The 17,804-nt window shown below is 35.3% G+C and overlaps 3 protein-coding genes across 4 annotated transcripts; all 3 read left to right on the top strand.

Annotated features, from left to right (window-relative positions):
* The first annotated feature begins 814 nt into the window (after positions 1 to 814).
* On the top strand, positions 815 to 6,358 carry c4h1orf159 (chromosome 4 C1orf159 homolog). 2 transcript variants are annotated; one of them, XM_060867900.1, is made up of 9 exons: positions 815 to 881; positions 1,242 to 1,299; positions 1,490 to 1,568; positions 2,172 to 2,264; positions 2,382 to 2,420; positions 2,816 to 2,947; positions 3,146 to 3,171; positions 3,298 to 3,328; positions 4,957 to 6,358. In XM_060867900.1, exons 2-9 carry the CDS (start codon positions 1,249 to 1,251, stop codon positions 5,070 to 5,072), a joined length of 567 nt encoding a protein of 188 aa, XP_060723883.1. In that variant the 5' UTR covers positions 815 to 881; positions 1,242 to 1,248; the 3' UTR covers positions 5,073 to 6,358. The 2 variants fall into 2 exon arrangements, with proteins under 2 accessions (XP_060723883.1, XP_060723882.1); XM_060867899.1 differs by having other exon boundaries at positions 825 to 877.
* A 1,904-nt stretch (positions 6,359 to 8,262) lies between these two features.
* Positions 8,263 to 11,197, top strand: LOC132844443 (RING finger protein 223). Its single transcript, XM_060867898.1, has 2 exons — positions 8,263 to 8,505; positions 9,184 to 11,197. Exon 2 carries the CDS (start codon positions 9,216 to 9,218, stop codon positions 9,891 to 9,893), a length of 678 nt encoding a protein of 225 aa, XP_060723881.1. The 5' UTR covers positions 8,263 to 8,505; positions 9,184 to 9,215; the 3' UTR covers positions 9,894 to 11,197.
* Positions 11,198 to 11,596: 399 nt separating this feature from the next.
* LOC132844441 (PPARGC1 and ESRR induced regulator, muscle 1) lies at positions 11,597 to 17,792 on the top strand. The gene is made up of 4 exons (XM_060867893.1): positions 11,597 to 11,691; positions 13,087 to 15,720; positions 16,180 to 16,296; positions 16,436 to 17,792. Exons 2-4 carry the CDS (start codon positions 13,119 to 13,121, stop codon positions 16,504 to 16,506), a joined length of 2,790 nt encoding a protein of 929 aa, XP_060723876.1. The 5' UTR covers positions 11,597 to 11,691; positions 13,087 to 13,118; the 3' UTR covers positions 16,507 to 17,792.
* The last annotated feature ends 12 nt before the right edge of the window (positions 17,793 to 17,804 follow it).

Here is a 17,804-nt window from a genome sequence, read left to right as displayed (position 1 = left end):
TGTGTGAAGGCATGAAGGGACACTCAGGCAACTCAGGGTCATTTTGATATATTCCAGCAGCTTCAGGTAATGTTTACAGAAAAGCTCCATTAACTCAAATAAGCACTCCTTCAACCATGGCAACAGAAAAGCATCTCAGTCTGCACAACACATTGAACCTTGAGGAAGATGGTCTACAAAAGCATAGGTTGTGTCTCAGCCAAAACTTCTGTCAGCCAAAAAGTTGATTCAGTCAACTTCAGTCATGCTACTAGGATATTCATCATGGTGTGTTCAATTTTGCAAGACACTGTATTTATTACAATGAACTGAATGACTGTTCAGAACTGAGTGCTGTAACTAGATGAAGCTGAATCAAGTAAAATATCAGCTGTTTACTTGATGTTAAAGTTTTAGGCCTACATAAGACACATACCTGGGTTAGTGAAATATCTATCACAGAAAGTGTTTACTGATGATGTAATAGACTAATCAAGTAAATAAACTAGTCCTGTGGGTTAAAATAAAACTGGCCTGGTTCAGAGTTTATATAAGATAATCTTTTTGATGGGATTCAAGAAGACACATCCATCATCTCCTCACCTGCATGCATTAACATGATTTACTTCATCAAGCTCTTTTAGGAGTCAAACCTAAATAAATAAGATCAGTTTACATGATGTGTTGTTTTAGTACTGTAACTACAGTGCATATTTCTGACATTAGTCATGTTTGATGTTCTACAGCAGCTATTTATTGTTTTTTTTTTTTGTTTGTTTTTTGTTTTTTACAGAAAGAACTAAAACTATAAAATACTGAAGGACTTTTATTTTGGCACGTGACATGATAAACAGGAAGTGAGTTTATAGAAACACGACTCACCAGCTGTGATGATTGAGTAGGTACGTTCAAAGGTTCTAAACATGATAAATGTGTATTTCAGGGTTTTAAATGTTAGTTTGGCTAGAAATTATACCGTCTGTGAGATTCAAAACAACAGGCAAACTATTAGCCACCCAGTCATACTGTTATACTGTTAGGAGATGTTGCCTACCTGCTAAATGCTAAAGTTATCCTTCACTAACTCTTGGTGGTTTGGTTTGTCAAAGGGTTTACTCTTTAGAAATAAACCTAGATCATCATGTTAATCTTTAGTACAGGTGTAATGGTGTAACTTTGATTGAGATGGTATAGGGAGCTCCATACAGCACACATGAGTTGAAATCATCTCTGATCCAGACTAATACTAATCTAACCCACAGGTTCATAATGATTAGAGTCTTCTACATCATCGGGTTTGCACTTTTAGGTGTCACACAGGTAGGTGTCTTGGTTCTTTCTTAAACGAGACTTTTAACACATACAAAAGTACATTTGTTCAGGACACAATCCCCAAATACAGATTTTCCATGAAATATTACCCATGACCCATGTATATGACATGTACACACCATATAAAATGGTAACTAATTTGACTCAGCAAGTGTTTGTGTGTCTGTGTGTGTTCTAGGCACTACTAGAAAACCCAGATGATTGCTGTAGAAAAACACAGAAAATGAACGAAACCTGTGTAAACAGCACACGTTGTGGTACTTTTTTACCTGATATTTTTTACACACATTCAGTCTGGGTTCATAACACGATGCGTTTTGTTTACACATATGATGTGAAGGCTCTTATAGAGGGATATCAAGGTGTCCAATGCTGAAATTAGAGGAATATTAAAAATAGCACTTTGGATTGCATATAATGACTTAAGAGTGCAATGTATCCTGGATGGAACAAGTGCATTATTTCCCTATAATAGTTAGTCCCTGTTATTACTTTTATTACGACAGCTATAAACAGTAACTCATGTAATCCGCATCTTTAGAATGAGTGCATTGATACACATCTATAATTTCTCTTGTAGCTGGCACTACTGCCCAAAATAGTGATTTATAATCACTAGTAATCAGCAGCATTCAGCAGTCAGAATTGAGAATGTCACAGCATGTGGTTTAAATTTGTGATGTGTGAATTTTTTTCAGCCTATATTGCAGTCATTTGATTCTTACATAATTCACTTTATTATTTTAACACTCCATAGATCATCTCTGTGGTGTCTGATGATTTGATAAATAACCTTTGCCGTATTTTATAAATATACATCCTATTCAGGTCATCTAATGAGGACATTTGTTGTCCACTAGGGTGTGTCCAAGTTCAGGAGAACACCACTGTCCGGTGTGTGCAGTGTGACTCTTTGAATTCAGATCTGGAGAACTTGACACTGTGCAACACCAGTAAGTGTTACTATTAAGTCCAGCAGTAGAAAAAGTGTTATGGTTTGTTTACTTCTTTTTGTTTTTCCCTATTACGTTTTTCTAATTTTTTCTCTTTCCCTTTTTATTTTATACTAGCTGTCGAGCACACCTCAATATCCACAATAATAAAGATAGGTAAGCTCACAGTATTTAAATGTTTAGTAACATTTTACTACTATTATCATACTATTTATTCCACACAAGCAAAAAAGGCTTGTATTTAGCAACATTTGAGACCATCTGGTGAGTGAATCATATTCTCTGTAGCTTGGCTGGCCTGGAGCTTTCAAAAGCTTTTTGGCAGTTAGATCAATTATGGCTCCTACAAACCAGATGTGGATTGTCTATGGATCAGAATAGCAGATGTCGATGTGATGCCTCTGATATAATTTTACATATAAATTAGGTTGTTGCCACTCTGTCTGTGATACTGGAGTATACTATTTACTAAGGTGCTGTTGGATCAGCCACAAATAAACTTTTTTTTAGTGCTGTGCAGATAAAGCAATTCTTTGTTTTTATAATGGCAGGTGGTCCAGGTGTAGCAGCCTCTGTCCTTGTGGGCACTCTGCTGATCAGTCTCCTCCTCATTCTCTCTGTTGCCTCTTTCTTTTACTTAAAACGCTCTAACCGTCTCCCTGGGGTCTTCTACAGACGCAAAGGTAACGAAACACAAATAAAGCCAAGTGATGAGATTAGGCAAACCCCATAGGCTGGTATATAATAAAGCAGAAATAAAAGCAAATAAAATCCATTGTAAATATTGACTTATTTGTTTGCGGGGCCTTATTAATCTTTTAACTTTGGTTAATGTTTGATCTAAGACAATATTTAAACCTTTTTTGTTTTCTCTCCACTAGCTTTCATATTTCAACCAAGTGAAACGGTAAGCTTTTCTTAATCTTTCAGAAATTATTAATTTAAACTCTTTAAACTTTGGACCATACTGTGATTTATCCTTTAATTTTTACAAAAACAGTTATATATTAAGCCATAATTTTATTTTTTCCAGGCTGTTATGATGCCTGCAGCGTCGTCCTCGGGTAGGAAAAGATATTTTATTCTTGTTACATTTTGATTGTAAAAACTTGTTGCAGTGACCTTCTATGGGCTGTGACTGTGTACCAGTAAGAATGTGTGGCTTATGAGGAAATAGGAAATAGTTGCTTTCTCTCCCTTGTAAGGATGACATTGCACAGATCTTAAACATGCTGACTTGTTCAGATGAGAAAATTCAGTTTTTTATACTACTGACAGCTAGAAGCAATCTTAAGACAAGACACTACAGGTACATATAACAGTATAACTTATACAATATCACATGAGCAAGATTGTCATTATACTGAGTATCATCAAAACTGTGATTTGCTACAGGTAATTACAGCCATTTTTTTATCTTATTTTATACCAGAAATTAATAATGAGTAACTGAAATGTCTGACAAAATCTGGGTATAACTTTTGTTTATTTTTGCATTTACTTTTTACTTTTTTAATTTTTTAAGAAAACATTCCTAAAACCGGCATAGTTGGATAGAGCATAGGGTATATAGGGCCAGTTTGTTCACCACAAATCTCCTTTTCTGGCTGATCTAAATTACACCTGAATATTTTTTTTAAAAATATGTATACAGTAGTAATTATTTATTTATGAATAGAATTAGTATAATTTTCATAATGATCCTATGAATTACACAGGATTGACATTGTTAGTGTTTTATAGTGGGGGGAAAAATAAATAAAAGAAGAAAATATATAAATTACACATATTAAATTACATGGATGCTGATTTGATTAAGCGTACATTTGAATTGTTATTCAGCTGGAACAAGATTTATTCTAATATCTTTTGTTTCAAATATGATATTATAAACAAACTTGTAATAGTAAGACCCTACAGGTGAATATCATAACAGTTTGATCTTTGCACCATTTCTGTTCCCTATTATGCTTTACTGTGTTTTACTGAAATTGTCTTGTGTTGTTTTGATAGTAAAAGCAGGTTATTGTTGAATGTGCTGCATAGTGGCATTTATATAGATGTATCACAAGCGGGCGACATGCTGAGTTGTTAGTTCATGCATGCTCATGAACTAAAGAAGTTCTTTACAATCTAATATGTTGGGAAATATTACCTGAGGGAATGTTTCTAAACAAAGCTAGTTAACTAATGTATAAAACCACCATGCTCACCCAATTCTAGGGACTGTGCAGCCCCAAAATGCAAAATGTCTTAGACTTAGATTCCATAATAAAGCATCGGAAATCCTTGGAAAAAAAAAAAAAAACATTTTTGAATGTAAATGTTTTCACTTTCTATCCTGTTAATAACATTACCCCTTCAGGTACCCCTTTTAAAATTTGTGGCCAAAAATGATTACATTCTTTGCCTGTCCTGGAGTTACACCTCTGACCATGCTTCAGTTGATTTTATCTGTATCACTTGCTAGCTAGATATAATTCATCATGAGATGAGCCGCTTTCAGTTATTAAAGAGTTCTTAATTCCATGATGTCACAAAAACTGAGATGTATTTGTATTCCATTATTTGTTGTATTTCCCAGCTCTAGTTGTTACTTGATGTTTCAAGCAATAAAAATGTCTGTCGACAAGCAGTGGATCGCACTGAATGTATATAAAGTGTTATTTTGTTTATTTGTTCAAATCAACAGTGCGCAAGCCGAGATATGTCCGGAGAGAACGGCCCTCACCGACCACAGCAGTGAGCAGTAGCACGGCCATGCCAGTGGGACACGTAACAAAGGTGTATAATGTAACTGTCCAGTAGAGATAAGCTTCAGTGAGGAAGATGCAAGACCATTTAGCAGTAGTAATGTTTCCACCTTTTTTATTTTATTAAAAGAAACATCATCAGTGGGCTATAGCGGTATGTTTTCTTGTACACTCCTCTTTGTACACAAATTTACATTTTTCCTTGTTTTCACAACAAAATACCTTTTTCTTCCGATTACTGTTTCTTAAAAGACTTCAGTGCATTATGAGAGTATTTTTTTATATCATATTATTAGTTATTTTCTTAAAATTGCCAATATTTACGTCATACCTTTTGGCCTTGAGTCTGAAAGAGTTCCTTAAAAAGTTCCTTAAATATTTGCACATTCTCAATTTCTGGACCAAATAGCAGCAATCATCTTTTATGTAGTGTTTGCCGACTTCTTTTAGAATACACAGATTATACATACTGTTAGAAAAAAAAATCAGTGATTCATTTAGTGACTCATGATGAATGTCAGCCTGAAGATGCTGCCCAAAGTATTCAGACAATGTGCCAAATTGCGTAAATATTATACACTTGTATGAAGGATTGTGTGTTTTGGGGCTCATTTAAAGCATGAACTAATAACAAGGGCACTCAAAATTGACTTGAAATGATCCCCTTTGTTAAAGCACTAGCCTTTAGCCAAATAACAAGCTTGAAAAAACAAATAGTTTACTTTGGTTTGCACTATTATATAAAGTACAATTACCTTCCCTGATGGATCCAAACAAAGTGAGAGTTGCCACTTTTTGCATTTGTTACTTAGCCACAGAAACAGTGAAAGATTTTGAATGTGGTTTGTGGTGCTGTTTATTTTTTGTACCACTGAAGTGCCAGAAGAGGCAATTGTTGTGACAATACACTGTGTTGTTGTGGGTAAAGCCTTAAAAAGTTTGGAGAGATCTATTGTTAGTATTACGAATATTTATTCAATAGATCACAACATTGAAGTAGTCATTTCTGTATTTGTTTTATCCCCTTGTTAATTTTATATCCTCTAATTGTGTTCTTTACGATTTGATTGTTGTCATTAAAATGATATAGTCCTCAGTTTGCTGGTTTAATACAGTACAAACAAAAATGAATGAAATTTTGTGGGACGTGTAGTAGCTGTTGTGTATATTATCACTGATTGTAAATAACCTTAAAGTTTCTAATACTGTTTTATTAGCTGTTGTGCAGCGACTGGAAACCGTGTACAGGTTGTTTATATATTTCGGAGGTAAATAGATCAACGATGCTGTATTCTTTGTATGTTGGTGATCTACTTGTAATAAATGTTAAGTATAAATATATTTTCATTTATTTATTTCTTTTTTCCAGAGGCTACAGATTCAGTGCCATTAAGTCAGGTTTGTAGCATATCATGATAACATGCTGTGCTATTCTGGTGCTTCTCATTCGATTCATATTCATTCCCTCCTACGAGACAGAATGAAAATAGATTTTGCTTGGAATAAATGTAAAAAAAAAAAATTATGTTCAGAAACTTTTTTTTTTATCTAAGCAATTACTTATTACTTGTGTATTAGATATTTTGTCCATAAGAATAATTTGATTTTGTGCTATTCCGGCTTTGAGCCAAAATATTTCCAACTCACATTTAATGACTGTGATCGGAGTCAGAGCAGGAAAGCTGTTTAATGAACTTTGAAGTCATAAACAGCTCAATCAAAACAAAAAGACTTCCTTAGAAAGGTACCATAAAGTTAGTGTGTCCAGAAAACATGTTTTCATGACTGAAAGACAGACTACACCAATCAATAGTTATATAATAATACTAAGTTTTATATAAGTATTAAATACAATTATTTTGTAAATATGTGAGATTAGATGCAACATTGTGGAACAGTTCCTGAATGGAAACCTGATCAAAACTCTCGTAGTGCAAAATGATAAACACTGAGCATCTTCTTTTGTTCATACCTGGGTTTAATTCCTCTTTAACCACAGCACAATTGCCAGTTCTTTATTAATTACGGAACACGTTATACTTCATGTGGTTATATTTTATGTTTAAGTTTGTATGTTCTTGTTAGGTCCACATATACACCTTAGCAATTATGAAATTATCGGTTAATCATTTGGCAGCAGTTTAATGCCATTGGCGATTTGAAAATGGCTGGGTGACGTATTTCAGTTATTTACTGTCCAGTTCCAATGAGTCTGTACTACTGTCTTGGCTTACTGAAGTAGAACTCAATGTTATAAGCAACATGTTGCTGTCGAAGGATTTAAATATTTTTTCTGGCATGCTTTTCTTCTCACCACAATTGTAAGGGTGAGTTACAGCAGACTTCTTACTTATGTCAGCTCAAAACAGCCTGACCATGCTCCTCTGATGCTCTCTTCAAGCCCTCTCTGCCCATAGAACTGCTCCTCACTGGATGTTTTTATTTTCTGCAGCCTTGTTGTTTGTGAAAATCCCAAGAGATCCCAGGAGCAATTTCTAAAAATACTCAAACCAACCATGTCAAATGTCCCTGAGATCACACTTTTTCTCCTTTCTGAGGTTTGTTGTAAATATTAACTGATTCTCTTGCATGCTTTTATGCATTGTGCAGCTGCCGAGTGTATGTCTTCAATATAAGTGCCATTTTTGCTTTTTTTTTAGACACCCTTAAACACCCTTTATTTGTTTACATGTGTGACTTATAGTCTCCTGGGAAAGAGGTGGTATATTCAGGGAAAGGCTGCTGTTATTCTTGTAAATCCTTGGTAAGGGTGTAATTCCTGCTCTCATTTCCTTGACTGACGAGGTTTTATTGTTATTGTGATGAGTTATCAGTATTTTAGTGTAGTGGGAAATTTAGTAGCAAGCTGTTAGTGTAAGCAACATCATAATTTTCCAGTGAACTAAAATGTGTGACCGATATTTCACGCAATTTTAAGTGTACATTCCAAATACACTGTACAGTCCAAATACACTGGACAGCCTGGAATTACAAACTGTATCCTTTTAGGGAAGGGAAAGTAATTCAATATTGATATTCTTAAACATTTGTCATTTAATTCTCCTTAGTCATAGAAAAGTAATATGAAAGTGCTTTGTCACTCTTACTGTGCAGTATTTTAATACTGGTGTTTGAGTGTCTGTGGGAGTGTGTAGTCGTGCAACCCAATGTTTGTGTTTTCAGCCTTATCAGTTCCTGAAAGTCCTTCCTTCTTTCTTGCTTCACACCTGTGTGGCCTGACGTCATAGGAAGGTAAAGAGATAGGTAGGGCAAATTGTCTCTTAGTGGAGAGGCAGAAAAATGATAGCTTCAGTCCTATTCATATTAGATGTGCACACAGTTAGGTAAAGTGTAGAAACAAAATAGTGGACAGAAGGGGTAAGCTAATTCGATGATTTTATGCAGTGAAACGGAGCTGTTTGGGAAATTGTGAAACAAGTCCATAGGATTCGGCAGAGAAAAACGTGCACACCGTTTTTACTCTAATGGTAAGTGAAATTAATTACACTGAAATAAATATCAGTAATGGATGAATGATGTTTTAATAATGATGTCCTAATACACATAATAACAATAATGTAAATTGTGCTGTTGGTCAGCAATGCAGCAAGCAACTAATTTGAATTTTCAATTTTAATTTTAAGCTCTTGTACTTTGTTATATCCACTGACAGGAAATATTCTATTTCCTGAAAGAACAGAACAATGAACAGTTGTTATCAAAATGTTCATGCTATATTCTTTGACATTTGTTAAAGATATTAACAAAACTCAATAAACTTTACAATGAACTCATATTTTAACAAATTAATCTCACAGGTAGGATTACATGTAATTTAAATTTGGTCAGTTAATTACATTTTCTCATATCACTAAGACTGTATGAATCTCTAATCAGACTAGCTTAACTTACTATAAGGAATGAAAATGTAAATTAAGTTTGATTCATGTCTCTTAGTGTTCTCACAGAAGTGTGTATTTAGGACTGGGAGAGGAAACCATAGTGTCTTAATGGATGTGTGTGTGTGATTGTGCTCTGCAATGGGTTGACACTCTATCTAAAGTTCCCAAGTCCCTCTGGGATTAGGCTAGATACAATCCTGGGTAAGTGGGATGGATTACCTTGAAACAATTCAATCAATGAATCAATCCATTGTTTATTTTCAGGTTCTTCACCTGTTCGTCTAGAAGACAGCAATATGCAGGGTCTTGAGGAATTACCAACAACTGTTTCTGATGCAACAGTGGACACACCCGAGACAGATTTTACTAAAGATGAGGACCAAGTCTGGGATGCAGCTCCAGAATGTTCCATTTGCTTCACCTCATATGATAACACCTTCAAGACACCTAAAGTTCTGCAGTGCAATCACATGTTCTGTCTGGAGTGCCTGTCTCGCTTTGTTGCTGTTTCACCAGAACAAAACTCCACCCAAATTGTCTGCCCCCTTTGCAGACAACCAACTTCTGTGCCTGAAAATGGTCCACCAGCTCTCACCACCAGTCAGGAGGTTCTGGGGCAACTGCCCAGCCACCAGCAACAAGAGGAAATTGTATGGCTAGATGGAGAGAGGCTCTGCTACTCAAATCCACAGTCACCCAATGGTGTCTGCATTGACATCGGGGGTAGCAAACAACAGAATGAAAACCGACAGGAGGAAATAGAGAATAATAGCAACAGACTGGGGAATTGCACACGTCTGATCAAAACATGGCAGCGACTGCTGATATTCCTTTTGGTGTTGGTCATACTGCTTGCCATAGTCATCTGGCCCATCCAGTGCATCTTCAAACAGGGAACAATTTCAGGTTGCTTTAAGAATCAGGACGAGCATTTGACTACCTTAACTACAGTTTCAGCCATTACAAAGAGGTAAATGTTTCCAGGATTCAATTCTTCTGGCTGAACCTGCAGTGAGGTTGAGTTATAGATTTAAATGCAAACTTTCTGAAGAATATTCAAGGACAGTGCCATAGATATGTAATTATTACAATCCAACTCTTCCACAATCAGAGATTGCTAAATCATGGACATTGTGCACTCTGCCTTACAGTTTAAGTTTAAGTTTCTGGGAGCTTTATGCATGTTTTTCGTATTAGTCTAAAAAAAAACAAAGGTGCTGCTAAGATCAACTGAGCCAAAAATCTAACAAATTGTTATAGATATACTGTTCTGGTTGAAATCTTAAATTAGTTTGCCTTCCATTTGTCTTCCTGGTGTGGTTATAACAAAACCTTGGAATTTTAATGTTGATATCTTTGCTCTTAGAAATCAATATTATAAATCAGATTTTGGAAAATAATAATATAGGTTCTTGGCATTATTCTACAGCTTATATTTACATAAATGTCCATTTCACTACATTTTAAGTTTGACTTTAAAATAAATAAAGTAAAATAAACTAAATTTATTTACATTCAAATAAAATTATATTCTTAAATAACAACCCCATTGGCAGGTATACATAAGAGCAGGGCATATATTCAACATTTTGAACTGAAGACAGTAAAGTCAGTATTCCAAGGAACATCTGTATTATACAATGTACATTACTGTTTATATGTACAGCATTTGTCGAGATTTAGAGCAGTGCTTTGTAGTCTTTATGGAAAACAATGTCATACTTGTACAAATAATCATTTTATTGTTCAGATTAATGCATTTAATCAGTGACTCAGACCTTCGTTAAAGGAGGGGAAATTTATTCTCTCTCATTGGTGCCAATACTTCCAAGTACTTCCTTGTGCTGTGAGGGGTGGTGGCTTATTTGTTGAAATATCTCCCAGGTGAAAGAACAAATACTTCTATACACTAAGCCAAGGGCATATTATTGAGAGGTCAAGCAATTTTAGTAAATCATAATATTTTGCCTTCTGGTGATCTACTCCAACATTCAATGATTTCTCCATTTTCCAAAAGAAACAATCCGGTCATGTCACTGCTTCACAAGTATTTGTGAATGGCCAGAGTGTGGAAATGTAAATGTTCCAGGTTGTGTTATGTATGTACTAAAATGTTAACAGTGATGTAAAGGTGGCGGTCCTGTGCTACATAAAACAAAATGCTTTATAAAAGACCTTTATAAATGATTACTCGCACACACTTTGTCATACTGACCATAAAGCCAATTCCATTTCTTTGGATTTGTATCCTCAAGAAAATAAAACCATTAAAAGATGACTCCTTAGTTGATTTAGGGATATTTGTCAATTTGAAATAAATGCATTTGCATAAGGCCAACAGAAACATCTCTTTATATCAATTGAACCATTTCAACTCAGTCAGTATCTAGTTGTAACTACAGTGAAATGGAAGGCTACTCATGAATAAATGAGACATTTTATTTTTAAATACAAGGCTGCCCATGAAACATTGGTGGACAGTAGCAAATGATTTTGTTAATATGAATCATTCTGTTAATAAAATAATTTTGTAATAAAAAATAATAGAGCAATAAAGGGTCAAGTTTGTTTTGTGCTAATGAAGGGCGCCTAGCATGACTCTGGGTATGGCAGCACACATTCAAACCTTCATGTGACCAGAGACACGGCACTATTTATAACAGACTGAGGCCCCACATTCCCACATACAAGGGCAGTGCGACTGCAGTGGACAGCGCCATGCCAACCTTGGGCAATGTTCAAAAATTTGGGAAATATTACTTACACCTAAAGGTAAGGCAAACAATTCAGACAAACTTAATGATCAACAACCATACTGTTAATAAAGAAAAATATAGCTGTGGTGTAGAGTAGTGTACAATTTCTGTCTGTTTTGATGGTGGGGTAGAGTTTTTTGGGTGATTTAAATGATTGCAGCTGACTTTAACCTTGCAGTTTAATCTTGTTGTAAGTGCATGAAAAGCTTAACTTAAAATACATCATAAATATATCTGTCCTGTACACAGAGTTGACATGGGACATTGAATTTATTAGCAATTAATGCAGTTTACTCAAAGAGCCATATCAAATGACGAAAGACAAATGACAATATAACTAGTATTCAATTAAATGTGAAATCATAGGCATCTACTGTACACCCAAGTTGAGCAAGAGGGGAAAACATTGTTATCAGTATATTGTGACTGCTTTAAACAATCCAAAAAGCCTGCTGTGTTGATGCGTAACTAATTCACAGTGTAAACACTACACCCATTTATGTGGTAAAATGGTTTGAACATATGATGTCGCTCAAGCATACTACACACAAAAAAATTCTCAAGTATACAAACTTTTTTTGAGAAGCACTACACATTACATTTAGAGACACTAAACAAAACCTTGTTTTGTTTGTCACCTTATGTTGCTTCTGCATAACTAATTATATATAATTATTATTATTATTATTATTATTATTATTATTATTATTAAGTGTACACTGCAGCAAATAAAGGCAATTAGCTGCCCATCTTGTTGAGAATTTTTGAACCATACAAATAAATTGAAATCTGAGCTACTTTCACGTTTTTATTTTAGAAGCATTATTAACTGGTAGAGCATAGGGAACAAAGTAGATGGGACAAATCCCTGATTACAAGAATTAGAAATGGGTTGCTTCTTAATTTTTTATGTTGTAAATATAGTGCCTTCCTAAAAATGTATTCTGAGACTTTGTTAATGGTTTTGCTTTTATGGAACTTGTTTTTCTAGCCTAACAGCCAATGCTGAACATCTGCCAAACTGTTGGGACATTTTCCATGAATACAACTTGCTCTCGAGTCACCTTACAGTCCCAGTAGACTCATATACAAAAGAAACACTCACTGTATCACTGTTCTAAATATAAAATACTAGATTTAGATATATGCAGTTTTCTATCTCCGTTTCTAAATACTTCTCTTTGGAGACAAATGTGTATAAAAACTCAATTTGCTCTTTAAAAATGTCCATTTTAAATCAACAAATCTATCAGATGGTTTTAAATCAGATTTTATATTGTGTTTAGTGCGTATATATACTAGTTTGTTTTTTAAATTAATTTTACTGTTAGGTGTACAATAAATGCTTTGTGATGTGTTTCACTGATAATTCAAACACAGAAAAAAAGTTACAAGGTTTCACTGTTTTCAGATGCTGAATCATGCTGCGTAAATTCCCTTGTAATGGATGACTTAGAACACAGTGTTGTGATAGCGGAGCGAGACTGGGAGAGTTTCTATGAGGAGAGTGAGGAATGCTCAATTCAACCAGCAGGGCTTGCGAGCCTGGATGGTTCAAGCTTAAGTGACACTGATGATGATGATGCAAAAAAGTCTACCCAAGTGCCTGATTTAGATCTACAGATCAAGCCTGACAAAACAAATAAAGAGCCTGATGCTACAACACTAAGAAAAAGTGAAGTGGATGACTGCAAACCTGAGAACCCATCAAAAGAACCTGAATGCTTAAGTTACAAGACGAACAACGAGAGATCTGCTGAGAAAACTGCAGAGATCAATCTGAATGATGTCTCAACCACACATGCATGCTTGACCTCAGATAGTAGTATAAGTGTTAATGACACCAATTACACCGATCAGCAACTTACTGCCTCAGATGTAAAGGACTTCAGAAAGCATAATGAAAATCACAGTGACGATAAGTTATGTCAAGCCACTGGCGAGCCAGACACTTCCTTCTCATGTATTCATGATGCAGAGCATGTTGGCAGCTCAGAAGGAGAAACAGTTTTGAAGGTTACCGAAAGTTCAGCAACTCCAAAAAAAGAGAAAGAACGATGGTTTGTAACAGTAAATGACAGTCCGGTCATGATAAGAGTAAAGTCTGGCAAAAAAAAGGGAAGAAAAAAAAAAACCTCTAGGAAACTAGCCCGACATAGCATAGGAAAAGAAAGACAGAGCGATGTCTCAAATAATATTAATAAAGAAGAAGAAAAAGAAGTAAAGAAAGATGGACAAATATTACAGTATAAATATATGCAACCTTCTCAAACATATTCTGAACATATTGACTTTAATCCATGTCCTAATCATATTTTTGAAGAGGTAATTTTAGGTTCATGCAATACTCAAGAGGTCGTTTTTTCTCCTATGAAAGAACCTGAAAAGGAGGCTTTGGAAAAACTGTCTATTCCAAAAACAAACTGCACATCATTGTTTATTGCTGGAGAAGGAAACATAAGTTGTGATTTTAGTTTTAAACACAAAGACAATTCAGATGATCCTACAAAATCATTAGAAAACAATCATCCTGTTTCTCCTACACCATTAATTCTCACAGAAGCAGACTTGCAAAGTGATGCTGTAGTAAATGATCAAAGCATAGCCATCAGACCTAAAAGTAACATACATGTCACTATTCCAGATCACCCATGGAGCATCAATTTAACCCATAATGCTCATGAAGATACTCAATCCGATGGTTCTAGATTAATTCTGGAGGCGACAGCTACTCCTTTAGAAAAGCTACAAGAGCAAGAGTATCTAACAAAAATACCAGAAGAATTGAAACTTTCCTCCCAGGACACTCAGAATCAGGGATCACAAAATGAAAGTCTTGAAGCAGCTGTAGGTCCAAATTGCCCTGTATATGCTCTTTCATCATTTTGGGATGAAATGGAGAAGTTGACAATAAATGACATTTTACATCTAAGATCAGATCATAACAGATCTCCTATGAGCAGAAGTGTAATTTCTGATGAGAGTGATGTCCATCTTGAAGATAAAGAACTGCTGACCTCTAAACATGATCGTGTACAAGAAAGTGACTTGATGGAAGACTCTGCAGACTCTGACTATTTCACGCATGTAGATGAGTCTAAACCAGACCGTTCAAGTTGTGAACTTTCTACACTCTCAGATTGTGATGAGGAGTTTCAACAAATACTTAACAGAAACCCTAGTCCTGAGCCTCAACATGTCAAAGAACAGACTGAAAATATGAAGTCTACATACATCCCAGGCCATGAATTTGATCGATACATGGAAACTGAATCTCTAGACATTATTAAACTGAGTCATCAGGATGGAATCCCACATAATTTATATCCAGCTATAGAGGTAGAAAGCTTGTTTCTTACATTTACTCAGGACAGTAACGGCAATCCTTTTGAACTGGAAGACATCAGAAAAATACCTGTTTTATCATTTGGCAATACAGCAGATAATCAATCCACGTTAACCTTTTCTGAGCTTTTGGCTAAGGGCATTAATGGAGCTGGTTCCTCAGACAGACTTAGCAACACTGTTGCCTCATTTCCATTTGCACAGAACTTGTCTGTTTGTGAGATGTATGATGATTCCTTCTCAGACTTTGAGATTGGGAATGTTCTCTTTCCTCCAACCAAAGATAAGACTGTTCCCATCTTCTCTGCCTCACACTCAGTGGTGAGAGATTTGGTATTCCCGCAGGTAGAGGAACTGGATTTTGACCCAGATTTTGAACAAGATAATATGACAATAAGGGACCTGTCTCACTTCAGCAGCCAGTCTGAAATGTCTACTAGTCCATCAGGAATGCCAAACCTGTTCTTTTCCATGAGCCAAAGAGGAAACTGGAGTAGTCTTTTCTCTCTGAGAAGAAGAAGATTTATAGGAAAGGGGAGCACTTGGCACCACAATGTCAGCTCTTGGATTTTCCCAAAAGAGGCAAAAAAGGCAACATCATACATCTCAAGATCTCAACAAGTAGCACTGCTGATGCAAGGGGGGAACAACTCCCTCTTACAAATGGCAGAGTCACAGCAATGTGCTGTATATATTTCAAGTAAGTAAACAGTAAGCAATCACCCATTTCTGCTTATTATGTTCCAATGTCAAGATATATAAGCCATGTAATATGAGATGGTTACATGCTTCATGACATGACCACAAATATCAGTGCAAGCAGTAATGATTTCCACAAGAATAATTAAGCTGCAGTAAAGGTAAATCATATCAAGCCATAAGTGAGCCAATCACATCATGTATTCAGGTTGTCTGCATTTTGGCAGCTCAGAAGGAGAAACAGCCTTGAAGGTTATGCAGAGTTCAGCATAAAACCACAAACTGTGGTTTGTGACAGTAAATCACAGTCCTGTAATGCTACAGTAAAAGTCTAGGAAGGTTTTCCAACTGAACATGGCATTGCAAGGCCAGTGCTCTGTCTCAAATCATAAAAAAAGAAATGATAGAAGGATAAATAGAGAATACATTTATTCACCATTTCCATGCAATTCTCTTTCAGAAAAAGAAGACTTTATCTTTTCTTTAAAGCAGGCAGATATGTGCCTGGTTTGCATTGCCTTAGCTTCTTGGGTATTGAAATCCTCTAATTCACAGTCAACAGACATGTGGAAAGCAGGTGAGTTAAAACATCATGAACAACACTAAATGGCCATACTGATACTGTATATTAAACATTATTACAAGAAGGGTTTTCAGTGCATTATATGCATAAAGAGTCTGTTTTCTGGTATTATCATTTCCTTCTTCATTTCCAGCTCTCCTGGCAAACATAAGTGCAATCTCAGCCATCCAGTACTTGCGGAAATATGGAAAAGGACACAGCTGAGGATCATCATAATGTCTTTCCAAAAATTCTCAGAAGGGGCCAGTAAAAAAAAAAGACAAATGGTTCATTTTGCACAAATTTAAACCAAGCACAATGTAAATACATTTTTGAAACGATAGCAAACAAGACCATCAACGTTATTATTAAATATATATTTATTCAAACAGAAAGAAATTAGGTTGATATGGACCAGAAGAGCACTAGTAGGTTGCAGGTTTGTGTCAATAAATATTTTCAAGTTAAGCTGTACTGAGCAAAGTACATTGAGTATATACTTGTGAGGAATAGCTTTTTGCTTGGTTCAATAATAATAACAATAAGAAGAAGCCTAAGAAGAAGAAGAAGAACGTGAAACACTGAATTTTCCCAGAAAACACTTTGCTTTAATAGTCTGTGTACAGGTACAGTTTGATACTGAAACGACAAGCTTCAGTGTGAATGTAGCCCAATTATATAATATTCATCTGTATGCAAAATTATTTTACCATGACAAAAATATGTTAGCATGATATGCTTAGTGATGCTTATTTGTTGGTTGGTGCTATGTTTTTGTTATTCCTGTGAGTTGTTAATGGCTGTCCAGAAACCTTGAATGTCATATGAATGAGAAATCCGACTGAGATTAAGTAGACGGTGGACTCAAATTTTCAACATGCAATGCAGCAATATGATACCTTTGTGTTTATTCACACAGAATCAGCCCGGCTAGTTAGAGATCTAATAGAGGACAAGCACAATGGTGTAGACAGTGGTAGTAACATGTAAGCTGAAGCTTTGAAACCTGATCTATTTGAGCAGAGTGTATGGAAAAGGAGGTGAGAGAGCTGTGCAGGCTAAACCACCCTTTTCAGGTTAAGATGAAGCCAGACTGCACTATCAGCATGTAGTCACACTGCATTGTGGGTATTGTAAGAAACTACATTGAGATCATAGACTGTAGATGTAGATTAAATATTTAAACTAAAAAAAATCAACTCGGAAATTAGTTAGAAAATAAACTCTGGATGCCACTGTAGATCACATGTTAATTATACAGAATAATGTGCAATGTATTTCTTTACAAGGAGAGTATATGTGTAATATTATGTACCAAAACACAAGGTTATATTTTTAATCAGTTCCTACAGAATTTTGTAACTGCAGAAATAAACAAAAAATGATTTTTGCACAGATTTGGGCCAAGACGTGTCATGTGACATCACAAAACCTTTTAAACATGAGTACAGAAACATGTCTCATCAATAGTAGTAGTATAAAAGAAGAATCCTGCGCTTGAAAATTAGTTTTCCATTAAAAAA

The sequence above is a fragment of the Tachysurus vachellii genome, chromosome 4, assembly GCF_030014155.1.
Source record: "Tachysurus vachellii isolate PV-2020 chromosome 4, HZAU_Pvac_v1, whole genome shotgun sequence".
Classification (NCBI taxonomy): Eukaryota; Metazoa; Chordata; class Actinopteri; order Siluriformes; family Bagridae; genus Tachysurus; species Tachysurus vachellii.
Note: the sequence above shows the minus strand (reverse complement) of the source record. Positions and strands in the feature narration are given on the sequence as shown.

What these genes read in the sequence shown, in the direction of transcription:
- c4h1orf159 (XM_060867899.1), top strand. An exon ending in CACTTTTAGGTGTCACACAG is followed by an intron (nt 1,300 to 1,489) that starts GTAGGTGTCTTG and finishes TGTGTGTTCTAG; the next exon opens with GCACTACTAGAAAACCCAGA. An exon ending in TGTAAACAGCACACGTTGTG is followed by an intron (nt 1,569 to 2,171) that starts GTACTTTTTTAC and finishes GTTGTCCACTAG; the next exon opens with GGTGTGTCCAAGTTCAGGAG.
- LOC132844443 (XM_060867898.1), top strand. Translation starts at nt 9,216, where the DNA reads ATGCAGGGTCTTGAGGAATTACCAACAACTGTTTCTGATGCAACAGTG.
- LOC132844441 (XM_060867893.1), top strand. Translation starts at nt 13,119, where the DNA reads ATGGATGACTTAGAACACAGTGTTGTGATAGCGGAGCGAGACTGGGAG. An exon ending in ATGTGCTGTATATATTTCAA is followed by an intron (nt 15,721 to 16,179) that starts GTAAGTAAACAG and finishes ATTCTCTTTCAG; the next exon opens with AAAAAGAAGACTTTATCTTT. An exon ending in AACAGACATGTGGAAAGCAG is followed by an intron (nt 16,297 to 16,435) that starts GTGAGTTAAAAC and finishes CTTCATTTCCAG; the next exon opens with CTCTCCTGGCAAACATAAGT.